The sequence below is a fragment of the Bacillus rossius genome, chromosome 1, assembly GCF_032445375.1.
Source record: "Bacillus rossius redtenbacheri isolate Brsri chromosome 1, Brsri_v3, whole genome shotgun sequence".
Classification (NCBI taxonomy): Eukaryota; Metazoa; Arthropoda; class Insecta; order Phasmatodea; family Bacillidae; genus Bacillus; species Bacillus rossius.
Genome location: NC_086330.1, coordinates 3,401,906 through 3,426,662, shown reverse-complemented (window position 1 = coordinate 3,426,662; position 24,757 = coordinate 3,401,906). Strand labels below are relative to the sequence as shown.

Below are 24,757 nucleotides of genomic sequence, written 5' to 3'. Positions count from 1 at the left end.
AAGGTGGGGAGAGGGTGTCAATGGCGTGATGCGCTTTCGCACATGACACAGGAGATGCTGTGAACACAACTTAAAAAAAAATTGTTTGTCTGTAAAGTCGGTTTACGGACGATAGTTTAACGTGACAACATCATAACAAAACATTGATGAAATTATTGCATACTTTTATGAATGAAATTGAATCATTTTTATTGAATTATCACTATTTTGTATGGATACAAAGAAGTTTAATTAAAGTTTAAATAGTTTAGTTAAAGTACTAAATTTAAAAGGTACTATTGAAAAGAACGCCTTAACCTATTTAATATAATAGTAGATTCATAGGCCAATCGAGTGGATGATAGATGCGGCGCAAGCGTACAATGAGCATAACGGAACACAGCGTAACGGGACAATGTGCGTAATGGGACACTTTTTCGTGCGTGAAGCCGGTGTTCATCGATTTATTAGACTTTGTCACTTCAAAAACAATACAACATAACTGTCTCTTGGCGACAGGATAGCGAAGATGCCGAGCCGAAAAGTTTGAGAAAACCGTATACACATATTAAAATAAAATTAAATTCCCTAAAATAAATCTAAAATAATGGATCAATATAAAAACAATAAAATTTAAAAAGTGCCAAAAATGACCTAAAAGTGGCACAGCGGGTGGCTAAACTCTTCAGGTTGAAAGGCAACGCTACTTGATACTCCATGGCATATTTAAACTATAAATAGTGTTTACGGTATAGCTTATTTAACTATTTTTGATGTGAACTTTTTCAAAAATCTTGAAATATCTACCAAAGGAAAAAAAAAATTGTTAGTTTCTTTAAAATCAAATCAAATTACTGTAAAAAAAAAAACTAAAAAAAACGACCGTCTGAAGTCCGTGGAAACTGCAGCCCTGTCTAGCCTGAACCTCGATCACTTGAAATATTCTTCACTCTGTTTCGACACATCCAGGCGGCGATGCAGCTCCCAGGCACTGACCCAGCCCGTGTGAGAACACTGTACCTGCGCGACCTTGCACACTTCACGGCTAGGAGCGGGACAGAGAGATGCCGTCAGCCGGCACGGAGAAGGCAACGGGACAGAAGAGGCTCGTTATTATTTATTTCCAATGAATGTCCTGGGTACTGCACGGGTGCAATGCTGATACTAAATATACTACAGAATGTCTTTATATACAGCGTTCACAGCTTTTTTGTAATTAGACAATGCAAACATAATATAGATCAATTAAATGCACAATGTATTTATGGTATTTAATAGGATAAGGATTAATGCTGTATTGCTTAAAATCGCTTCGTAAATAAGCCATTATTTCTCTTAAAAAGTAAAGGATAAATATGGGTTATCCCTAAGAGATAGTAATCCTATACCATTGCGGACTTTTTTGTACACCTTTTTAAGGTGTACAATACGGTAGTACATTATTTTGATCTATCTCGTAGGGTTCAGCCAGCGTTTGCAATGTAAGCGCGAAAAAATGTGTTTATTTACGACATCACATTAGAAACCTCTAAAATTATCAGTTTTTCTCTACTATATTATGCATGTATTATACATATAAACCTTCCTATTGAATCACTCGATCTATTTAAAAAAACGCATCAAAATACGTCGCGCAGTTTTAAATATCTAAGCATACATAGGGACAGACAGACAGCGGGAAGCGACTTTGTTTTGTACTGTGTAGTGATGAATGCCCTGGGTACTGCGGGAGAACGAGGGAATGGTGAGTATTGTTATTGTGATGTGTAAAAACTTAGCTCTCGGTGAACGGAATTTCGTAGGAGTAATTTCTTGAATGGAAAGGAAGTCGCATGTGTAACGACGGTGCTGCCATCTGTGGCGGATGTAGCGGAGCAAATGTCACAAAGCCAAACGGAAACTTTATAGTATTAACTGTGGGGACGCACCACAACGCCGAAATACCACAACGCCGAAATACACTAACGCCGAAAAATGTCATTGCAGGACTGCCACAAAGGTTAGGTTAGGTTATACTAGGTTAGGTTAGACTAGGTTAGGTTAGGCTAGGTTAGGTTAGGCTAGGTTAGGTTAGGCTAGGCTAGGTTAGGCTAGGTTAGGCTAGGTTAGGTTAGGCTAGGAAAGGATATGTTAGGTTAGGTTAGGTTAGGTAAGTTTAGGTTTGATTGTGGTATTTCGACATTAAGGTACATTTAAGAAAAACACACAAATTCATTCAGTTGTTATTTCGGCGTTGTGGTACACAGCAGTTTTCTAGCTGTCAACGTTGTGGTCAATTTTGACATTCGGCGTTATGGTATTTCGGCGTTGTGGTAAACCCATTAGCTGTTTAATGAAATTTTAACAATAGGGGCCTGCATTTTAATAAAATTCCTTATCGAAAATCAGGTTCAAACACGGAGGTTTATTATTTTTTCCAAGTCTTTTTTACTTTTATCGGAGCCGTTTTGATTCTAAAAGTTTAAAACTTCTGTCTGCTAATCAAATGATTCAGTAGTCGACGTAGCTGTTCCGGCAGCGAATTCTAGCGGCGGGTGCAGAAACTACGTGTGATTCGCGTCCAGAAATGTAGCCGAAAACACAATTTGCGTATATTTACCACACTTGTAATTTTTTTAAAAGATTTATAAATTATATTTCTTGTTCGAGTTTAGTATTATAAGTGTATTCGGAGCATGAGAACACAACTGAAAGACTAGTACATATTTTTTTTAATGAAGATATTTTCAATCATATTTCGTAACATGAACGTAGATAATTTGAAACTCGTCAACTTAGTTGTTTGTGATTGGTAGAGACCGGAAAAATTCGCGAATTCATTTCGCAATAGGCTAAAATACAAATAGTTATACCTCAGTGCTATTGGCTCACAACTCACCTGGAGGACTCTGAGCCAATGCGAAACGCCCAACCAAAGCTGTATCGAATCACAGGCTGCTACGTTGGGACGTTTCACAAGACAGGAGCCAATGTGTGGGTGGCATTTGACCGAGTGTACGTAGAACTATGGAGTTCATCCTGCAGGTCATTTAACCCGCGAATTTTTCCGGTCCCTAGTGATTGGTTGAATATACAGTCGAGTAATTTAGTATAACAGCACTGTTGATTGGCGGCTATACGTCTACGTTATTGCGTGCACTAGATGTTATTGTTGCCGGGAGGCACTTAGGGCTACACTGACATGTGCAGCAAGTGCACACCCGCCTCTACGTGCAAGAGCATGAACACCTTGCATTTGGGCCCCTGGGGGCTATGCCCTCCGCACAGCTGAGACGGCAAGGTCGGGGCATCCCAGGAGGCTGGAGGAGTCACCTCCTCTTCCTCGTGACCAGCTCCACGGAGGCGCTCCAGGCAGTTGCGTCACGCAGTGGCCACGCGCATCGCCAAATGACTGTACCCAGTCCAAGAGACCGTGCACCAAGGGGCGGGGGGTTGGCTCTAATGAATATCCTGCATTATTTTGATTCTAATATTTCACGTCTTGCACGTGATTTTGAATAAAATTATAATGTAACCATACTTGAGTATTAATAAAAGACTCTAAACAAAACCAAATTTTGTTTCCACGCCTTTTTGGATTTCAAAAACTAAATAAAGTTAAAGACGTACATTTTTGTGAAATAAATGTCTTAAGCGGCAGAAACATTCAGTTTTATCTTTTTCAATTTTTTTTTTGCTAAAGGTTAAATATGAGAGCTAAGCAGGTAAACGGCTTGAAATCAAATGAAACATTGACACAATGTTCCCGTCGGAGGCAGGGTCTGCATGGATGGAAACGGGGCTCACACTCATTGTATAAGTGGCTGAATAAGATGGAAACACTAAAATAAATCTCGTCACTAACAGCGTGCAAGAGGCTTGCAGAAGGTTCAGACTTGTCGCTCCATCAGGCAACACCGCCGCAGGGCGAGCTGCAACTGTGCTGTCGTCACAGCCACATGCGGGCCTCGAGGTCCGAGTGCAAGATCCGGGCATCGAACCACAGGCCCCCGGGTATAGTTCCAGGCCGCGGATTGCCGCCCCACTACCTCCAGTTGTGAAGATAGATACTAGGTTTTAATGGTGATATAGATAACGGATGTTTGGTGACCCTGAGGTGTTGTGAGCTGGGAGGTTTGGCGGGGTTGCAGTAAGGACTCGAACCCGTGACTGTGCTGAGGGCGATTTCAGGAGAACGGCAGGATGATGTGTGTTGGCGTGATTTGGGTTCGTGGGTTCGAATTCCCAGTGGAGAAAGTTTCAGGAAGATGGGGTTCCCCCCCCCCCCAACCCTGCGACAACCGGACAGGAGAGGGCGCCCCTTGACGCGACTGGCTTCCAGGAAGCCAGGGGGTTCCCGCTCCACGGGGCCTCCCCACCTCCGTCAGCCGGCAGCCGGCAGCCAGCAGCCAGTCTGACAGCCAGCCACTGTCCACTGCGCCTTGCGTGCTCCGGTCAAACAAGTCACCGGCTTATCAGCGGCCAGCAAGCTATCTCCCCATGAGGAGGGGGGGGAGGCCCTTACGGTACCACGCTTCCAACAGTTTCGAACCACTCCGCGAGAAACATCGCCGGGTTTTTTGAAGTGAAACTTCTTTACTGAGGGGGGATACAACTACCGAGCGTTGCAACTATTACGATCTCACTAGGGGAATGGTAAGGTATGTTGTGGCTGGTGGGGGAAACGTTAGAAGAGGAGACAGCAGGGGAGCAGCAGTGATGCTACGGAATTCTCGTAACGCTGTTTGTATCCTCAGTTATTGTAAAGGCTAACGATTGACACTACCATATCTCTTTTCTTTTATTTGAAGTAACAGCAATTTATTTATTCGTACGGAAAAGAGTTATTGATACGTAAAATTAACTTTATACGTATCATTCATTTTTATGTGAAAAAGTGTGATTGAATGTGTAAAATAAATATATGTTTGAAATTAAGAGGCTAGCTTTATAAGTTTAATTTATTTTTGGAATGTGAACACTGTTGTTTGAAACGCCAAAAGGTCTTACAAGACTTGTGAGATAGACTTTATAAGTTTAATATTTATGTTCGATTGGAGTGTTTTATTGTTCTTTCATTTTATTCAGCTGGAGATCATGATCTATCATCACGCCTAAAAATAATAAGGCAGAAGCAGATAAGAGGGCAACGTGGGAATAAACGGACAAAAGAGGCGCCAAAAAGTGCCAGCAAACTGATACGACAGTGCCGGGCGCGGAAAAACGATTTTTTTTTTTTTTGCATTTGATCAAGCCCGCATCCTTACTCGTATAATTATCTTTTGTTCAATACAAAATATTAGTTTTTCTCTATGTATTATACCTAATAAGCAAGACTCCATGCACACATTTATTTCATTTATGTGTTGGATGTTTGGCATAATACAGCGTTCGCAGTATCTCAGCACATTAAAACTACCATTTAACCGCTCTCATTTGCCCGATATTCAAAGCTGCTTACTCCCCGAGTCAATGTTTCCCTTGTCTCGTTTCACTGGTTAGCAGTTCAATTGTTTCGCCTTTTTATTCTTCTAATTCCACTATTCTGTATGTGTAATGTGCAGTTTTACAAATGAGGTATTCTTTAAGCTTCCACGTCTACTTTACGGCACGATATCTTCGGTCAAGTCACTGAAGGGCCTCGACAACCCAAGCCACACGTACCGTGTGTGTAGGTAGCTTCAGGAAAAACCACGCGATTACAAAACTGCTGAAGATGTCAGAGCGGTGTCTGTTTGCGGAAAAGCACTGAGGGCTGGCGAGTAGTTATGTTTCCTATTTCGTTTAAAAACTGTATTTTGCAGAAGAGTGAAGATGGTTGAAATGCGTGGTTTCAGGCATGAAACATCATAGAGAGATTCTTGATGAAGCACGCATGGGCTTTGCATGTCACCTCATGTAACGTTATGGTTACGGTTCACGTCGGTAGCATGGGAAAGTATGTCCGGGCACAGGCGCAGGCGCGAGGAGCGAGGAGACAATCCGCCATCTTGGATTGTGACGTCAAGCTCATCCAATATGGCCGCCGTGACGTCACAATCCAAGATGGCGGACTGTCTCCTCGCTTCTCGCACCTGCGCCTGTGCCCGGACGTACTTTCCTATACTACTCACGTGTCTGCTCGCACGCCGATTTTTTTTTTTTTTTTAGTTAGCCAGCTTTTATTCATCACATGGCTTTGTACATTTACAAATTTACCCTTTACAATACATTTACCTTCACACGCTTCAGCCCTTTGGCTCTTTCGTGCAAACATGAATTATTACATTACAAAACACATAAATGAACAATTACACTACAACATAATGATAAATTTACTAGGAAAATTTGGGGAAACCCCAGTTTACATCAAATAAATTAGAGCATTAAAGTTAGAATTTTGAAAAGAAAAAAAAAACACACTTACATAGAATAGTTACATCAAGTTATAAAATACAGTTATTCCTCCTTGTTGAACATCAATTATCTCAGAAGGAGATTACAAATACAGTAACTAGAATACTTAAAATTAGAACAGGTTGATAGGACTGCGCCAGACAGCAGCGGGGGAGGGGATGGACAGAGTGCTCTGCAGATCCAGTTACCGGCGCGCCCGAATGTAGCCACTTGTCGGCGCCCTCAGCCTGTGGAGGGAGGGGCAGGAGGGGAGGGGATCGATACCCCCTCCCCCGCCGCGGCGAGGTATAGACGGGAGAGCGCTCCGCCGCCCTCACTCCGTCAAGTGACGCAGGCGACGCAAGACGTGAGTGGACGCCACAAGGTGAGTAGCCGCACCACCGATCTTAAGGGCGTGCCTCCCATTCAGGTCACGGTTTAATATTCATATTAATCACTGCTCAACTCTTAGACTTTTTCAATTGTTTAACTTCCACGAAATGAAAAATACATACAGGGCATACTTTTTGCATAATTATCCGCCAAAGTTACATTTTTAACGTTTTTTTGGGTTGTGCAAATAAGGAGAATTTAATTTATTGCAGAACAGAAACTTTTTATGTTTAACTTTAATACCACTGGCTACATCATGATATGGTTTGCATTTCTATCACAAAAAATTCAAACCGTTTCTTGAAGTAGCCAGTGGCATTACAGTTAAACCTATAAAGTTTCAGTTCTGCAATAAATTAGATTCTTCTATTTGAAAAGTCCAAAAAACGTTAAAAATGTAACCTAGACAGCTAATTATGCAATATGTATGCGCTGTGTATATTTTTTTTCATTTCGTGAAAGTTAAACAATTGAAAAAGTCTACAAGTTTATTTGTAGTTACTGTAAATATAAAATCTGGACCTGAAATGGTAGGCACCCCCCTTAACTAAGCATTTATTTTATTTGTTTTAAACCAAGTGTACTTCTTGGTGTCAGCTGAGGTCAACTCTGCATTGTCCCACGGCGACTTACTTTTGAGAGCCGTGGGTGGATCGCAACTAGGCGTCATAGTGGTGGCTGACGCACTGCGTTACTCGCTAAACGTAACCTCATCAGTAGGGACCGGAAAAATTCGCGGGTTCAATGACTTATAGGAGGAACTCCATAGTTCTACGTACACTCGGTCAAATGTCACCCACTCATTGGCTGCTGTCTTGTGAGACGTCCCAACGTAGCAGCCTGTGATTCGATACAGCTTTGGGTTGGGTGTTTCTCATTGGCCCAGAGTCATCCAGGTGAGTTGTGAGCCAATAGCAGAGGCAACACTTAGGTATAACTATTTGTATTTTAGCCTATCGCGAAATTAATTCGCGAATTTTTCCGGTCTCTACTCATCAGTAATGAATGGACATCTTTTCATTAAATATGAGCTTTAACAAGCGACAACACTACACAAACTTAAAGCAAAGAACCGCAAACCCCCCCCCCCCCCTAAAACCTAGCAGATTCCGCCCCAGCAGGCACGAAGCTACTGGCAAAACTCCCGACCAAGACCAGATGCATCCACAACAAGCACATATCAATGGTTGTTGTCTGCTGCTATTGTTTGATGCAGCCAGTGTCTCGCCTGAAGATGGCGGGAGCAGATTCCAGGCACCGAAACGTCAATCAGCGCCGTGTTTTCCTCTTTGATATCTTTTTTCCGTTGTTTAATTTGGACATGCCCGACATGAATATTTTATTAATATTTGTAGTTGTGCAGTGACGGCAAGGATTTTTTTTTAAATTTAGATTTAGTCCAAAGGGTCGTTATTTGCTGTATTTCCCTCGTTGGGGGGGGGGGGGAGAATTGTTTGTCTGTGAAGCAGGATGGTCTCGGTTTGCGAGCTGTGGAAGAAACAAAGAAACGTCAGGAAAGAGAGAAGTATTGGAAGTTCGTGTAATCTTTTTGGATCCAAAGTTGACTCCACAGATCCTAACTTCATAGAGTCGGCGTGATTTCCCCGCGGGCCGCTGTCTTGCTCCTGTCAGGGCTGCGTGTGACCGGATGACGTGACTGGACTGGAGGCTTTAAACTGAGTTTGTTAATATTTGTAAGTGTGTAAGTTCATTCAGTAATATATTCAGTAGAGCAAAAGTATTTTGTGGGGTTTAAGTGTACCTAGATGGCTCATGAGTAGAGACAGGAAAAATTCGCGGGTTCAATGACCTCCAGGATAGACTCCACTATCCTCTACACACTCGGGCTAATGCCAACTGTTCATTGGCTTTTGACTTGTGAGTCGTCTCGACTGGGCAGCCTGTGATTCGACGCTTCTACGAGTGAGGGTCTCTAATTGGCCCTCACTACTCCAGATTAACAGTGAACCAATGGCAGGAGCAGCAATAAGGTATGATTATTTGAATTGTAGCATTTCACGAAATGAATCCGCGAATTTTTCAGGTCTCTACAGTCATGAGTGCATTTATGCGCAGCTGTTGCTTTGTATTGCTCAAGATGGTTGTCTGTGGGTGGGGTCAGGTTTGAAGGGCTAAATACACACACTTGGAGGCGGTGGTCAGGTGCGCGGCGGAACACCGCCTCCCGGGCGAGCAGAGGGTAGCGACACGGACGCAGTTGCCTCAGAGGCGAGAAAGCTGGCGGCTGTTGCCTCACCTCGACGGCCGGCGACCAGAAGTGCCTCGGCACCCGACACCCGCGAGACGACCTTGACGTCCAGGTCTGGGGACCCGGGTGCTTGTGAGATGACGTATTGGGGGAATGGGGAGCACCCGGAGAAACCCTTCCGGTGGTCTTACGGTCGGACCATCTCGACATCGAGCTCTGTGATTTACGGGAAGCCTAAGATGTCCATCAAGCTCTGTCCCTGCCCGAACACGCCCGGATATTCACCTTCGGCCAACCTCGGGATTTGTTTTATTTTTTGCGCAGGAAAAATGAATTCAAGCATTAAAAGTGGTCGGTTGGGTTAGCTACATTAAAACACTTTAAAACACTACGGACGGTTAGTTAGGTAAGTATAGCTACATTGAAATAAACAGAGAAATATAAATATATATATATATATAAATGAACCCGAGGTTGGCCGAAGGTGAATATTCGGGCGTGTTCGGGCAGGGACAGAACTTGATGTACATCTTAGGCTTCCCGTGGTTCATAGCGGCTCCACGGGTCGGGTGGTAGATAGGCACCGACCCGGTCAGGGGCGTGTCTGAGCTGGCGCGCAGGCTTATCTTCGTGCACAGGGACACTACGAGGTTTGAAATGCAAGTACCTTGAGAGCTTCCAACAAGCTGTACTAGATTTTAGTAAAAAAAAAAACCGCGTTTTAGCCCTTTTCACTCTTCTGAAAACAAATCTCTCGTGTTTGAAGATTTGCTTACGAAAGTTTTACCACAAAATTCTTTATAGTTTTTTAATTCATTAGGAATGTTGAAAATTCCAGAAAATTGACCACAACTTTGGTTTAAAAAATAAAAATAAAAATATTAACTATATACCAGAACGCTAAAATCTTCTATTACAGCTGAATCTTAAACAAATATATTGTTTTTTTGACTATGCTAATGCTTCTGAAAATACAGCTTAGAAACTAAATCCGTAAAAATAAGTACTCGTACGCCCTAAGCATATTCTTATATGCTTTTCGTAAACAGGCACCACTCTGATGCCTTGGCCCTGGTTTGTTCAGAGGCCCTGCACGCAGTACGTGTGCCCGGGTAGACAAGGGCCTTAAAAGTCTGGAGATGGGTGTCGGCCACAGTGGGCGCGGTGATCCTGCGACGGCTCTCAGTTGCCTTCCGCGGCGCCGGCACGAGGCCCAGGGTGGAGGGGGTGCAACAAGGACGAGCCAGGCCTGTGCTTCAAACGCCCGGTCGCCCTTACATACACGCGGACACGGGCCTTCACTCGGGGGCAGCGAAGGGAACTAAAACACACTTCATGTATAAGAACTATCAAAAGTCTGGTTTCAGCAATCTCAGTTGCCCAGAGGTACCCATTAAAACCAAAATCAAAAATTAAATTACATATGAGTTTCTGAATGTTTCAAAATACACCTCGAAAGTCTAAAGTAGTTTTTTTTTTTTTTTTTTTTTTTTTTTTTTAAACTTTTCCAGATGACAAAGGTTTAAACAGAAATATTAAAAAAAAAAAAAACTTCGTCCGAGCTGTCATCTATTTACGATTAAATTCCTCGCGCGGAATTTTCTGTAGCTGTCCAGGAATGTAACATTTTTACAGCTTCTTTTGGCTTGCTTCTCCGCGTGTTTGTGTGTTCGTTTTTTTTTCTGTCTACTCTTGAGGTTTGTCCATGGCAGCGTGGGTAAACAAGCAATTGTCCATGAAATGATCAAAAATTAAAAGTTTAATGTTTTACGCATACTTTTACAAGTGATTGGCCAAAGCATTTAACTTTCCGTCTCTCATTAGGCTTATTATCAAAAATGTTTGTCTTCTGCTATGCATAACTTACATCACTAACTTGTGAAGAGGCTACTTCAACTTTCACCAGTTTCAAAGTTTTTTGCTTGCTGCCCTTTAAGGATATTCGTATGGCACCTGATGTTTAACATTATTCTATTTCAAAACATTTTCCGCAAATAAAACTAATTATGATTTTTATAAGTTTTTGAAATTATTCTTTAGGCGCGTTACAAAAAATTGATTTCAGTGAATTTTTTTACGATGCCGCGCACCATGTAACGAAATATTTACAGGTTGAAAAAAAAAAAATGTTACATTCCTGGACAGCTAGAGAGAATTCCGCGCGAGGAATTTAATCGTAAATAGATGACAGCTCGGACGAGCAGAGAGCAGTAAGTTCAGAGACACCCTGTGGCCAGTGCGCTCCTCACAGCAGGGACACCCTGTAGCTTCCGGGAGGCTGGCAGGTTCCCGGAACAGAGGCGGGGCTCGCTGCTCGCTGGTCCGGGACTCCCCGGAGTCAGTCCTAGTCCCCTCCCTCCTTTTCCTGGTGGTCCACACACCGGCGCAACTGGTACCTCTCTGAGTCACCGGCCATTCCCACTGCCCCTCTGTCTCCACCGGACCACGGGTTCACCGGGTGTACACGAGGGGAAGCCTTCTTTTCTCAGACGAGAGAGCCAAACTCCCGATCGTGCTTCTTCGGGTTTTATTTTTGTTCATTGTAAAAGGTTAGGTTAGCTACATTATAAATACTTTAAAACATTGTGGACGGTTGATTTGGTTAGGATAGCTACGTTAAAGATACTGTGAAATCATGTAAACGGTTTCCTAGCCCTGGATAGCTACATATTAAAAAGTTATTTGCTAAGCAACCATAAAATGATTATACAGTACTTTTAATGTAGCTAGCTATACTTACCTAATATAACCAAACCATCCACAATGTTTTAAAGTATTTATAATGTAGCTAACCTATCCTAATCGACCGCAACCTATCCTAATCGACCGCAAAATTTAATGCCACACTGGTTTATACAATGAGATAAAACGAAAAAAAAAAAAAAAAGCGAGCATGAACTTCGGGGAACTTCAGGTGTGGCTCTCTCGTCTGTGAAATGAAGGCTTCCCGTTCTGAGGGGTCCCAGTGTTATGTAGGCGCCAGCAGTGCTGATGATGTCTCAGGGCTCAGGACACAGCCAACTGTCTGGTCAGCTGAGCGAGGTAAAGGGGCTGAGGCGGTGACTATGCTGGGTTGGTGGCCCCAGCCTCTGCTCTAATACCTAGAGACTGGAATAATTCGCGATTTCGATGACCTCTAGGATAGACTCCACAATCCCCTACACACTCGGGCAAATGCCACCTGCTCATTGGCTATTGTCTCGTGACCACTGTCAAATGGTACGCTTGCGATTCGATATTTTTTTTGGTTGAAGATGTTTTATTGGCTCAAAAGTCCTTCAGATTAACTGTGGGTCAATCACGGAAGCAATATAAAGACACAGTTGTTTGGATTATAGCGTATCATGAAATAAACCCGCGAATTTTTCCTGTCTCTACTAATACATTTCCGATCAAACAACATGGAGTGATCCCTGACAGTTTCTGTTTTAAATAATAATCTCTGGAATGTTTACGAAAAGCGAACTGGAATGCTACTCCCACCCGACCCTATTAGGGCGCATATGTGGGAAGGGAACGTGAGAATGCCGGCCGTAAGGACGGGATTATCTGTCCCTCTGCAGGAAGACACCAGTGTCTCTCTTGCCGGTTGTTTGCTCAACACTCCCTGTTGGGACTGTAGGTGTTTCAGTAATCACCAAGGGACATTAGAATCACAACTTAGCGAAAGTAAAAAATCTGACAAAATTGATCTTGACCTTCAAAATAAATTGTGTTTGAATAGTTTTTTTTTAAATGTAATGAAATAATGCTGAAATGCCGCGTGTGTATAAAATATTTGTATATGTATACATTTTTGCGCAGTTAAGGATCAAGTAATACGGCCTTGGTTTCCAAGTTGGCCGGGGCCGCTCTAGCAGATATTGCGACATGTCGGCCAGGAATGTCCGTGTGCTGGAATGAAAGTGATCGGAGTCCCGGCCTCGCACAGTCCCGACTACTGGCAAGGTCTGCCTTCACGCGCAGACCCCTCTACAGCACCCCTCTACACTCTACAGCGTTCCTCTTCACTCTACAGCGTTCATCTACACTCCACAGCGCCCTTCTATACTCTACAGTGCCCTTGTACACTCTACAGCGCCCCTTTACACTCTACAGCGTTCCTCTTCACTCTACAGCGTTCATCTACACTCCACAGCGCCCTTCTATACTCTACAGTGCCCTTGTACACTCTACAGCGCCCCTTTACACTCTACAGCGCCCCTTTACACTCTACAGCGTTCCTCTACACTCTACAGCGTTCATCTACACTCTACAGCGCCCTTGTACACTCTACAGCGCCCCTCTACACTCTACAGCGTTCCTCTACACTCTACAGCGTTCCTCTTCACTCTACAGCGTTCCTCTTCCCCCTACAGCGTTCATCTACACTCTACAGCGCCCTTCTATACTCTACAGTGACCTTGTACACTCTACAGCGCCCCTCTACACTCTACAGCGTTCCTCTACACTCTACAGCGTTCATCTACACTCTACAGCGCCCTTGTACACTCTACAGCGCCCCTCTACACTCTACAGCGTTCATCTACACTCTACAGCGCCCTTCTATACTCTACAGTGCCCTTGTACACTCTACAGCGCCCCTCTACACTCTACAGCGTTCCTCTACACTCTACAGCGTTCATCTACACTCTACAGCGCCCTTGTACACTCTACAGCGCCCCTCTACACTCTACAGCGTTCCTCTACACTCTACAGCGTTCCTATACACTCTACAGCGCCCTTCTAAACTCTACACCGTCCCTCCTCTACCTTCTACAGCACCTCAGCTGACATCCTGTACACGCTGCTAAAGGCCCTTCATCAACTGGCACCCTGTGCACGGAAAATGAAGGGGGGGGGGGGGGGGGGGGTCGGCATCTCTTGCCCTCACAAAATCGCGACGATAAACGTAAACGTCAACACTATGTTTCAAGGGAAAATTTCTGAATAGTTAAAGATTATGTTCGCATATAGGCCGCAACATGGACAGTATACAACATGCGGGCACTGTAACCAAAGATGACTCGTGTCGGAGCAAAACACTCTCTCTCCCACCTATTTCCCCCCTTAAAATATTCCGCGGTGTTTCTTGCGAGTCCCACAGATTCGCGCCTCTGCGTTACTGTTCTCCTGGGAAGTCCCTGCTGTTCAGTATTACATTACTTCTTAGAATGGCTTAAACTACGAGAGATACAAACAATGGCCTCATAATATCTATAAATGTAATTTTTGATTTTTTCCCAAACGAAGGTAAAGTTAAAAAAATTGGTTGTCTGTAAAGTCGGTTTACGGACTATAGTTTAACGTGACAACGTCATAAAAAATATTGATAAAATGATTGCATACTTTTATGAATAAAATTGAATCATTTTTATTGAATTATCACTAATTTGTATGGATACAAAGAATGAGTGAAATGAACTCTACAATTTAATTGATATATTTAGTTTTATTTGCAGTCATTAATTCAAATATGTTTATTACTTTAACGAAAAGATTATTTTAACTATAACTTTTATACATGTTTGCTATTTAACTTCTTCCAAACTGTGTTATTCTGTTAAGGATAGGACGATGATAGGAAAAGTAGGAAACGAATGAGAGTGTTTCAAGTTTAATGTGCCTCGAAAAAGTCAAATCGATGGTTGTTGCAATCGAGCGGAAGAGAGATAAATGCGGCGCAAGTGTACAATGAGCGTAACGGGACAATGAGCGTAACGGGACAATGATCGTAACGGGACAATGAGTCATCCTTTTTCGTGCGTGCAGCTGGCGTTCATCGATTTATTAGACGTTGTCACGTCAAAAAAAAAATAACGAATGGCTGTCAACTAAAAACATTGCTTCCAACCTGGTATGTTTTTGTTTAAACCTCTCCGTCATCATTAACACTGCTTTCGTACCTTTTGAAAGTACATTTCGAAGTTAACTACACACCTATTGTAACCGTTACCATAGTGCCACTTAGAGAAAAGTTTTCATGATTTTACGTTTCATGCTCCCAGGATACAAAAAAAAATCGTTAACTCAAAAATTTGTAAACAATTTTAGCCTATATATTATCTACTTCACTTTATATGGACATGATAATCTTCAAATATTGCACAAAATACTTACAGTTGACGTACAAAATATATAGATGACAAATTTCGGCCGAGTATGTTAATAGCTGCGTGGAATATGCGAAAATGAATGTTCAATCCGCACGTTTGGAATTCAAGAACATTTAGGATAGTAATTCGTATATACACTTTCTAGACTGTTCAAGAATTTTCTACAAACCGCAATTTAAATTTGTTAAAATACTTAAAATGAGTTAAAATTTTCCGGAAATACGGTTTAAGGGACTTTGGCCTTTTTTCTGTTCCAAATTACAGAAAATCCTACCTTGACTTGTAGGTTGACAATACGGTATGAGGGACTTTGACCTTTTTTCCCCCCCAACTTACAGAAAATCCTACCTTCAATTGTAGGTTTACAATACGGTAATAAGGAACTTTGACCTCTTTTTTTTTTGGTTCCAACTTACAGAAAATCCTACCTTCACGTGTAGGTTTGAGCCGGGCTTGCAATCACTGCACGAGCTGAAAGAATAATCTCGCGCTTCAAGGCCGCACGGCGACATGCCAGCAACGGACAGCCGCGCCTACTCTCCAGTGACTGGCAGTTCCAGTCACACATCCGCTCTGCCCCGAGGCCAATCTGCAATCTCCCGCGCGACAGAGCCGTTCACCGCCCAGAGAGGCCGCTCTGGTTGCTGAAGCCACTACACGCGTGCATAACGAGCTTCTCAAGCGCTCCACGACGGAAAAATTTGGTTGTCTGTAAAGTCGGGTTACGGACGATAGTTTAACGTGACAACGTCATAGCAAAACATTGACGAAATGATTGCATACTTTGATGAATAAAATTGAATCATTTTTATTGCATTATCACTATTTTGTATGGATACAAAGGAGTAAAATGAAATCTACAATTTAATTGAAAAATTTACTTTTATTTGCACTCATTAATTAAAATATGTTTATTACTTTAACGAAGAGATTATTTTAACTATAACTTTTATACATGTTTGCTATTTAACTTCTTCCAATCTGTGTTATTCTGGTAAGGATAGGACGATGATAGGAAATGTAGGAAACGAATAAGTGTTTCAAGTTTAATGTGCCTCGAAAAAGTAAAATCGATAATTGTTCCAATCGAGTGGAAGAGAGATAGATGCGGCGCAAGCGTACAATTAGCGTAACGGGACACAGCGTAACGGGTCAATGTGCGTAACGGGACACTTTTTCGTGCGTGCAGCCGGCGTTCATCGATTTATTAGACGTTGTCACGTCAAAAAACCCACCAATAAACCAAGCAAGTGCTCGAAGTATCTCCCGGTAGCAGAAATTTTCATTTAGTTTGCAAACCCGTAGAAAAATAATAATTACTCCAGGCTAAAAAAAAAATAAGTAATTCTAGGACACTAACGTTAACCATAAACTTAAAAAAATTATAATAACATATAAAATTCGTGCAACTACTCACTTATTTCCCGTCAACAGTTTTAGTTCACATGTAGGAGTTTTTTTAATGTGCTGTCACAAGAGGGATAACAGGTCCGGAAAGGATAGCACAATTAATTAGTTGCAGTTTTATTTACTACCTAATATTTAAACTGTTATTTAAAATACAACAATTAATTGTTTTTCGACATTTTAATCGCAGCTTTCGCAAGTCCGCAATTCCCTCCCCCCACTGAAGCTGGCTCGACAGTTGCTATCCCTACCGCTCGTCTCTGTCCAACCACACTGCCTCGCAGTGCCCGCTGTCCGCCGCGCACACAACACCGAGCCAGACGCTCCGGCCCGCGACGACCCACGAAGCCCTTCGCTCGTCGTCCAACATCGCTCGCTCTCTTCACTCCACTGCTGTCATTGCCCCGAGGACTCGTCTGTGTCGACACTCACACGTCTTGAGGTCGGTGTCGTCTTGTGTACCTGGGACGTTCCTCCGTGGAAAACTCTGGCAGCCCTCACGAAATGTTGCGTCATCAAGAGTCCCCCGACTCAACACTCGAAGCTCCCAGAACAATGGCGTCCTAGTTACGGTGCTCTCGGGACGCGCAGATCGTACCAGGCGAAACAGGAAGGCGTTTGGCTCTGGGAGAGGGGGGGGGGGGGGGAGGTAGTTGGGTCTGTGCGGGGTTTCCCAGCTCAGGCCGTCTCGTAACAGTAACTATTACAACGTTTCTCGACCTTTTACGGATTCGTTGGAACATCAACTGTATGTACTTTTACAGCTTATTTCTTGTATTATGCACAATTCACGTAGGTTGTGTTTATTTTTACGAAATTTTGAACTTTCAGAACTCTTTTTTTAAACTACCATAAACTTACTGTTATGCACCTCACGTACGTTTGATATTATTAACTTTTAAACTATTATTGATGACATCAGCATGTAGAAGAGCCACAGAGGCTTGCCGGCGCAGCTGTAGAGGAGCAGGGCTGTCCAGTGGGGAGCAGCTGTAGAGGAGCAGGGCTATCCAGTGGGGAGCAGCTGTAGAGGAGCAGGGCTGTCCAGTGGGGAGCAGCTGTAGAGGAGCAGGGCTGTCCAGTGGGTGCAGCTGTAGAGGAGCAGGGCTGTCCAGTGGGGCGCAGCTGTAGAGGAGCAGGGCTGTCCAGTGGGGAGCAGCTGTAGAGGAGCAGGGCTGTCCAGTGGGGAGCAGCTGTAGAGGAGCAGGGCTGTACAGTGGGGAGCAGCTGTAGAGGAGCAGGGCTGTCCAGTGGGGCGCAGCTGTAGAGGAGCAGCGCTGTCCAGTGGGGCGCAGCTGTAGAGGAGCAGGGCTGTCCAGTGGGTGCAGCTGTAGAGGAGCAGGGCTGTCCAGTGGGGAGCAGCTGTAGAGGAGCAGGGCTGTCCAGTGGGGCGCAGCTGTAGAGGAGCAGGGCTGTCCAGTGGGGAGCAGCTGTAGAGGAGCAGGGCTGTCCAGTGGGGCGCAGCTGTAGAGGAGCAGGGCTGTCCAGTGGGGCGCAGCTGTAGAGGAGCAGGGCTGTCCAGTGGGGAGCAGCTGTAGAGGAGCAGGGCTGTCCAGTGGGGAGCAGCTGTAGAGGAACAGGGCTGTCCAGTGGGGAGCAGCTGTAGAGGAACAGGGCTCTCCAGTGGGGAGCAGCTGTAGAGGAGCAGGGCTGTCCAGTGGGGAGCAGCTGTAGAGGAGCAGGGCTGTCCAGTGGTGCGCAGCTGTAGAGGAGCAGGGCTGTCCAGTGGGGCGCAGCTGTAGAGGAGCAGGGCTGTCCAGTGGGGCGCAGCTTTAGAGGAGCAGGGCTGTCCAGTGGGGAGCAGCTGTAGAGGAGCAGGGCTGTCCAGTGGGGAGCAGCTGTAGAGGAGCAGGGCTGTCCAGTGGGGCGCAGCTGTAGAGGAGCAGGGCTGTCCAGTGGGGCGCAGCTGTAGAGGAGCAGGGCTGTCCGGTGGGGAGCAGCTGTAGAGGAGCAGGGCTGTCCAGTGGGGAGCAGCTGTAGAGGAGCAGGGCTGTCCAGTGGGGCGCAGCTGTAGAGGAGCAGGGCTGTCCAGTGGGGAGCAGCTGTAGAGGAGCAGGGCTGTCCAGTGGGGAGCAGCTGTAGAGGAGCAGGGCTGTCCAGTTTGGCGCAGCTGTAGAGGAGCAGGGCTGTCCAGTGGGGCGCAGCTGTAGAGGAGCAGGGCTGTCCAGTGGGGAGCAGCTGTAGAGGAGCAGGGCTATCCAGTGGGGAGCAGCTGAAGAGGAGCAGGGCTGTCCAGTGGGGCGCAGCTGTAGAGGAGCAGGGCTGTCCAGTGGGGAGCAGCTGTAGAGGAGCAGGGCTGTCCAGTGGGAAGCAGCTGTAGAGGAGCAGGGCTGTCCAGTGGGGCGCAGCTGTAGAGGAGCAGGGCTGTCCAGTGGGGCGCAGCTGTAGAGGAGCAGGGCTGTCCAGTAGGGCGCAGCTGTAGAGGAGCAGGGCTGTCCAGTGGGGAGCAGCTGTAGAGGAGCAGGGCTGTCCAGTGGGGCGCAGCTGTAGAGGAGCAGGGCTGTCCAGTGGGGCGCAGCGGTAGAGGAGCAGGGCTGTCCAGTGGGGAGCAGCTGTAGAGGAGCAGGGCTGTCCAGTGGGGAGCAGCTGTAGAGGAGCAGGGCTGTCCAGTGGGGAGCAGCTGTAGAGGAGCAGGGCTGTCCAGTGGGGAGCAGCTGTAGAGGAGCAGGGCTGCACAGTGGGGAGCAGCTGTAGAGGAGCAGGGCTGTCCAGTGGGGAGCAGCTGTAGAGGAGCAGGGCTGTCCAGTGGGGAGCAGCTGTAGAGGAGCAGGGCTGTACAGTGGGGAGCAGCTGTAGAGGAGCAGGGCTGCCCAGTGTGGCGCATCTGTAGAGGAGCAGGGCTTTCCAGCGGGGCGCAGCTGTAGAGGAGCAATGCTGTCCAGTGGAGTGCAGCTGTAGAGTACTCAGGACGGACTGTTGCAGGACCATGGACACGGACCAGTTCAAGCTGTTCGCCGGCGACATGGCGCTGTACATCGGCGACTACCTGGACAACATCCGGGACAGGTGCGTTACTCGCGGCGAGCCCGCCATGCCTGGCTCGTGGCTCGTGGCTCGGGGCAGGGGTGGACAGAGGACGTCGACTGTTGCAGGCGGGTGCTGCCCACCGTGGAGCCGGGCTACATGCGGCCCTTGCTGCCTGACAGCGCGCCGGACACCCCTGACAAGTGGCAGGACGTCATGAAGGACATAGAGCGGGTCATCATGCCCGGGGTGAGTGCACCTCTCCTAGTAGATGCTACCAGTCGATTCCTTGCTTTGCTTTAACGGTGATACTTCTCTTGCACTCAAATATTCTCAACACGTGTTCACTATGCATAATATTATAGGTGTAGAATCTTGTGCAAGTGTTTGCGGAGATTACGCAAGGATACAGATGGAGAACGTTAAGCTGCTTTCCCCCTCTTTTTTTATGAATTTCACATACAAAATGGCTGACGTTTTGATTATATTTGTATCAGTTTTCCTAGCCTACTTTTATTAAAGATTATTGTTAGGGTGTTTGGAAGCAAATTAGATCAAAATAGTACTTGCTAATATAGATAAAGAGATATTACAATACCAAAATAAAGCTTAATAATACAAATTAAATTTTAAAGTTAACATTTTTCGCCAATTTAACCTCCAAAACAGGTTATTCTGATACATTTGCAAACAAATGGCCACCATATTGGTAGTGTAGTACACTGAAACACCTCTCCCCTTTTGACTTCAACCCCTTCGTCCAGAATCGGACCTTATGCTCCATCTGTATATATCCCTAATCTCTGAGTGCTCGCTATTATAATTACTTGCACGATATTTTCACATCCTTATATTACACTAACAAAATATCCGTTTAAAATAAATGGTACAACCACTAATGCAGGAGGAAATTTATGTTAAATTACAAAAATCCCCCTTAACTAATGGTAATGACTATTTTAAATTAAATATATTAATCATGTGGCACTCAGCTTAAAGACTAATGAGTACAGATATTTAATTCGTAAAATGGTTTGATCTTGGTAAATCAAGATATAGTATTATATATTATTAAGTTTTTACCTACTTGAAATGACGCTACATAGCCATAATAAAAGTTGTTACCCCCCCCCCCCCCGGAAAAAAACTTTAATTTGTGCAACTTGTCTTTTAAACATATTCAAATTCAACAAGCAAATATTAATTTGATACAATAAGTAGAAACGATAAGCTTAAATAAGAAACAGAAATAGTAAATACATACTTTTTATTAAAAAAAATGAATACTAATTTTTTTCATTAAGATCGAAGTAAGAAATATTATGACAAAAAAAATATTTCCGAGCACTAGACTGAAACTGGGGCATGGAAATATCAAAACAATATTCCATGACATATTGTTTTGGCCGTTCTAATGTTGGGACCACAGTATTGTAGGTGGGGATGCGCAGCTAACACGCTCGCTCTACCCTAATGCTCAGTTCATGGTTGTTCCAGGTGACGCACTGGCACTCGCCGCATTTCTATGCCTACTTCCCCACGGCCAACTCGTACCCAGCCATCGTGGCTGATATGCTGAGCGGCGCTATTGCTTGCATCGGCTTCAGCTGGGTGAGTGTCCAGGCAGCCCGCAGCGCACTCAAGACACACCGGTTGCCTACCTTCCATGCTGACAGTCCGTGGCCCCTAGTAGTCAGGAAGCCCGCAGCGCACGCAAGACCCTCTAATTGTCTACCTGCCATACATACAGTCCTTAGCCTCTAGTAGACAGGCATATTATTCCGAATTCAATAGGCTTATTATCTTAATTCGTTGCTTCCAGATCTAATTCACATCTTCTTTGAAATAATAACTTATATGTAAACTAGTCTAACAGCATACTGGGAGGTTGTCAATGTTTATTTCGATCAATTGTCTCGTTTATCGGCTGACGAGCGTCATATTATTACTGTTAATTAATATTTTTTGGTTTGATATTTTTTTATCCATAAATGAATGATCTTACTGCTGAGCTTCAAAATATAATAATCCATATCTACATTTTCTTGTTTCTTCACTCTTCGTCCCAGCTCCAAGCGGTCTCTCTTTCTGAATGATCTTCAGTGTCAGCTTCCTTCAATCTTATTTATTGTTAATAATGATCTACCTTCCTAAAACTTTATTCTGACAACAGTGGTCTGACAAAAAATCTTTAATACGTGATCCATCTCATCTTTCTTCTATCTACATCATAATTTTGAACTTCTTTCTTCTATATTGTCTAAAAAAACATGCATTGTTTTATTTCTTATTATCAAGGTCAGCTTTATTTCTCTCTTCCAGTTATTTCCTTTATAATCTGAGTTCTTCTTATATTTCAAATTCCAAGTATTCATCTGCTCCATTTTCTGTGGGGGAACCCATGCATCGAACTCTTCAACTATGTAGTCTTCCCATGTGGTAAACATTCATCTTAAATAATTTTAATGTTTCTTCTTTTTTTGTAATATCTGTACAATGTATTCTAAAGTACACCCATAGTCCAGTATGTCAGCGCTGTATTTCGTCCTTATGTATTCTACCTTGATACATTTATTTATCTTGACACATTGACGTGATACGTGGATGGCAGTGTCGCCTGTACTAACCCTGGAGAATGCAGTCTGCTCTTGAGAGTAAGAGATGTTGTGTTGTAACGCAGATCGCCAGCCCCGCCTGCACGGAGCTGGAGGTCATCATGCTGGACTGGCTGGGCAAGATGCTGGAGCTGCCTGGAGAGTTCCTGGCCTGCTCGGGGGGCAAGGGCGGCGGGGTGATACAGGTGAGACCCTCCCTGGGGCTCCCATGAGTTAGAGCACTGAGCACATGTATCATGTCACAACACACAGTGCACACGGTATTACTGCTATACTCACAGAGCCACACACTCCACGCTTGATCCCAGAGGCATGAGCACCAGGCCTCACTGACAACACGTTTGTTTGAATATGGCCAAACAAATACAAACGGTTGGTTCAAAGAAATATTTTGCAGTAAGAAAAGCTTGGTTGACCCGACGAAATGGTTTTGTCAACTCAACTGAACGTTTTGTTAGGGGGTAAAAAACAAAAACAAAAAAATTGAAATTTTTTTTACACGTAGTATTTGGTACGCCCAACCGAAATTTTCGCCATCAGCAAACCTTGTTCCCTGCGTGAGAATCTCACGTCGCCAGACCCGAGTTCGTGCAATTTTTGGACTTCTGCATTTCGGTAGCATATCAACCATTAAACTTTCTGATAAAACCCAACTTTCAGCTCACTTACTAAAATACTTGAAAATCAATTAAAAGCACATTTGCGAGATTGCTAGATCCGGGCGTGTAACTGAGGCGAAGTGAGTCCAAGGACTCTCACTGAGACTAGAGTTGCTTCTCAATAGAGACCTTGTGAGTTAAGCAGTTCATTAGTGTTCCCTGCAGAACTGCTTGAGATGGATCAGAAACCACTGCTTTGACTTGAAGCTTGACGCTTGAAGCACGGTCCCGCTGGGAAGTATCGAGGCAGAGCTGATCAGTCTACCTGAACAGTGTTCTATGGCGTGTGCGCAGGGCACGGCGAGCGAGGCGACCCTGGTGGCGCTGCTGGGAGCCAAGGCGCGCGCGCTCCGTCGCGCCAAGGAGGAATACCCGCACTGGAGCGACATCGAGATCGTGTCCAAGCTGGTCGCCTACGCCTCAGGTGAGCCTCAGTCTTCCTATTCTTTGTTCTATGGTGCTGTTATCTTTGCCGTGGATGTAAGAATTAAGGGAGTTTGTGTGTACAGTCTTTTCAATGTTAATACTTGAAGTCAATTTGAGAACGACACAACACCCTTTCCTATCTGCATAGCCAAACAATTTTTGGTTATAATAAAGTTTAACGCTAATTTCCTGCAGATGTGTTGTTATTATGTTTGTTTGGAAATACTCACTACATGATGGCCTCTTTACGATCCTTCCTAGCCAGATATTTTCAAGCTAATAAACACATCTATTGCGTATTAACCTTTATACAACTAAGATTATTTTTGCTAACCAGTTGACTCAAATTCAGAACAGACTCCTCCTCCATAGACTACTATCTCCATGATACTTTTCTCTGTTTTATCTTTCTAGTGAAACCAGTAGGTGATACCACGAGGCGCACGACATGCTTTTGGAACATTGCTTAAGTAATGCAATAGTTTGTAGTTCTAGATTTATTTGCTGAGCAATACAAGCGTGGCTCCAGAAGGGGGGCGGCGGGGGCGATAGCCCCTCCCGAGACCAATTTTATTGATTAGTGTATATTTATGTTTACTTAAAATATTTAATTTCATACGTTAAACTTTTATCTCGTCAAAAGTTGCATGGAGCTACTGAGATCTCTGTATATGAAACCTGTAATTTGTAAATAATATTCCAAGGCAATATCTGACCACTTTCATTTTTTTTGCAACTACGACCTTTCTTTGTGCGATAGCTAGGGACCGGAAAAATTCGCGTATTCACTGACCTGCAGGATGAACTCCATAGTTCTACGTACACTTGGTCAAATGTGTCACCCACTCATTGGCTGCTGTCTTGTGAGACGTCCCAACGTAGCAGCCTGTAATTCGATAAAGCTTTAGTCGGGCGTTTCTCTTTAACCCAGAGTCATCCAGGTGAGTTTTGAGCCAACGGAAGAGGCAGCACTGAGGTATAACTATTTGTATTTTAGCCTATCGCGAAATGAATTCGCGAATTTTTCCGGTCTCTAGCGATAGACCCTCCCGAAAAGTCATCCTGAAGCCGCCATTGGAGCAGTAAGTCGAAGGAAGCGCGCAGGTTGGCGTTGAACAGACACTGAGGTCTCGACCGAGCAGCGAGCAGCCAGGCGCAGGACGTTGCACGGCGCAGCTCGCGCCGGGACTTGTGCAAGCCCTGGTGACGACATGGCCGGCGGGAAGGTGTTGGGTGGAGGGGGGGGGGGGGTGCCCAGGCCCGTCGAGGCCACTGGCTGTCGACACACTGGCCGACACGGCCTGCCTCGCGCGCGGTCGACTGAGACCGCGGCTCCACAACAAGCCTCCTCAGCAGATAGCGTGCTGTCACGTGGCTGACCTCGCCAACCCCGTATTGTCCCGCCCAGAACACTGCTCAAACGGTGATTGATAACGTCAGATCATGTTCAATAAGTAGAGACCTGAAAAATTCGCGGAAACGCTACAATTCAAATAATTATACCTTAGTGCTGCTTCTGCCATTGGTTCACTGTTAACCTGGAGTAATGAAGGGCCAATTAGAGACCCTCACTCGTGGAAGTGTCGAATCACAGGCTGCCCAGTGGAGACGACTCACAAGTCAACAGCCAATGAACAGTGTGTAGAGGATAGTGGA

General features: G+C 44.7%; 2 protein-coding genes across 3 annotated transcripts in view; one reads left to right on the top strand and one right to left on the bottom strand.

Annotated features, from left to right (window-relative positions):
• The first annotated feature begins 6,659 nt into the window (after window positions 1-6,659).
• Window positions 6,660-24,757, top strand: part of LOC134531261 (aromatic-L-amino-acid decarboxylase-like) — a 32,135-nt gene continuing 14,037 nt past the window's right edge. For both annotated transcript variants that reach the window (XM_063366956.1, XM_063366964.1), the window contains exons 1-6: window positions 6,660-6,718; window positions 19,360-19,443; window positions 19,530-19,650; window positions 20,899-21,012; window positions 22,082-22,201; window positions 22,970-23,099. In XM_063366956.1, the coding sequence (XP_063223026.1) occupies window positions 19,364-19,443; window positions 19,530-19,650; window positions 20,899-21,012; window positions 22,082-22,201; window positions 22,970-23,099 (565 nt within the window). In that variant the 5' untranslated portion in view covers window positions 6,660-6,718; window positions 19,360-19,363. The remainder of the gene's footprint in view (window positions 6,719-19,359; window positions 19,444-19,529; window positions 19,651-20,898; window positions 21,013-22,081; window positions 22,202-22,969; window positions 23,100-24,757) is intronic.
• On the bottom strand, window positions 17,356-19,365 carry LOC134528612 (proline-rich protein 36-like). The gene has a single exon (XM_063362364.1). It carries the CDS (start codon window positions 19,363-19,365, stop codon window positions 17,356-17,358), a length of 2,010 nt encoding a protein of 669 aa, XP_063218434.1.

Coding starts and splice junctions, on each gene's coding strand:
- LOC134528612 (XM_063362364.1), bottom strand. CDS start 19,365: ATGGTCCTGCAACAGTCCGTCCTGAGTACTCTACAGCTGCACTCCACT.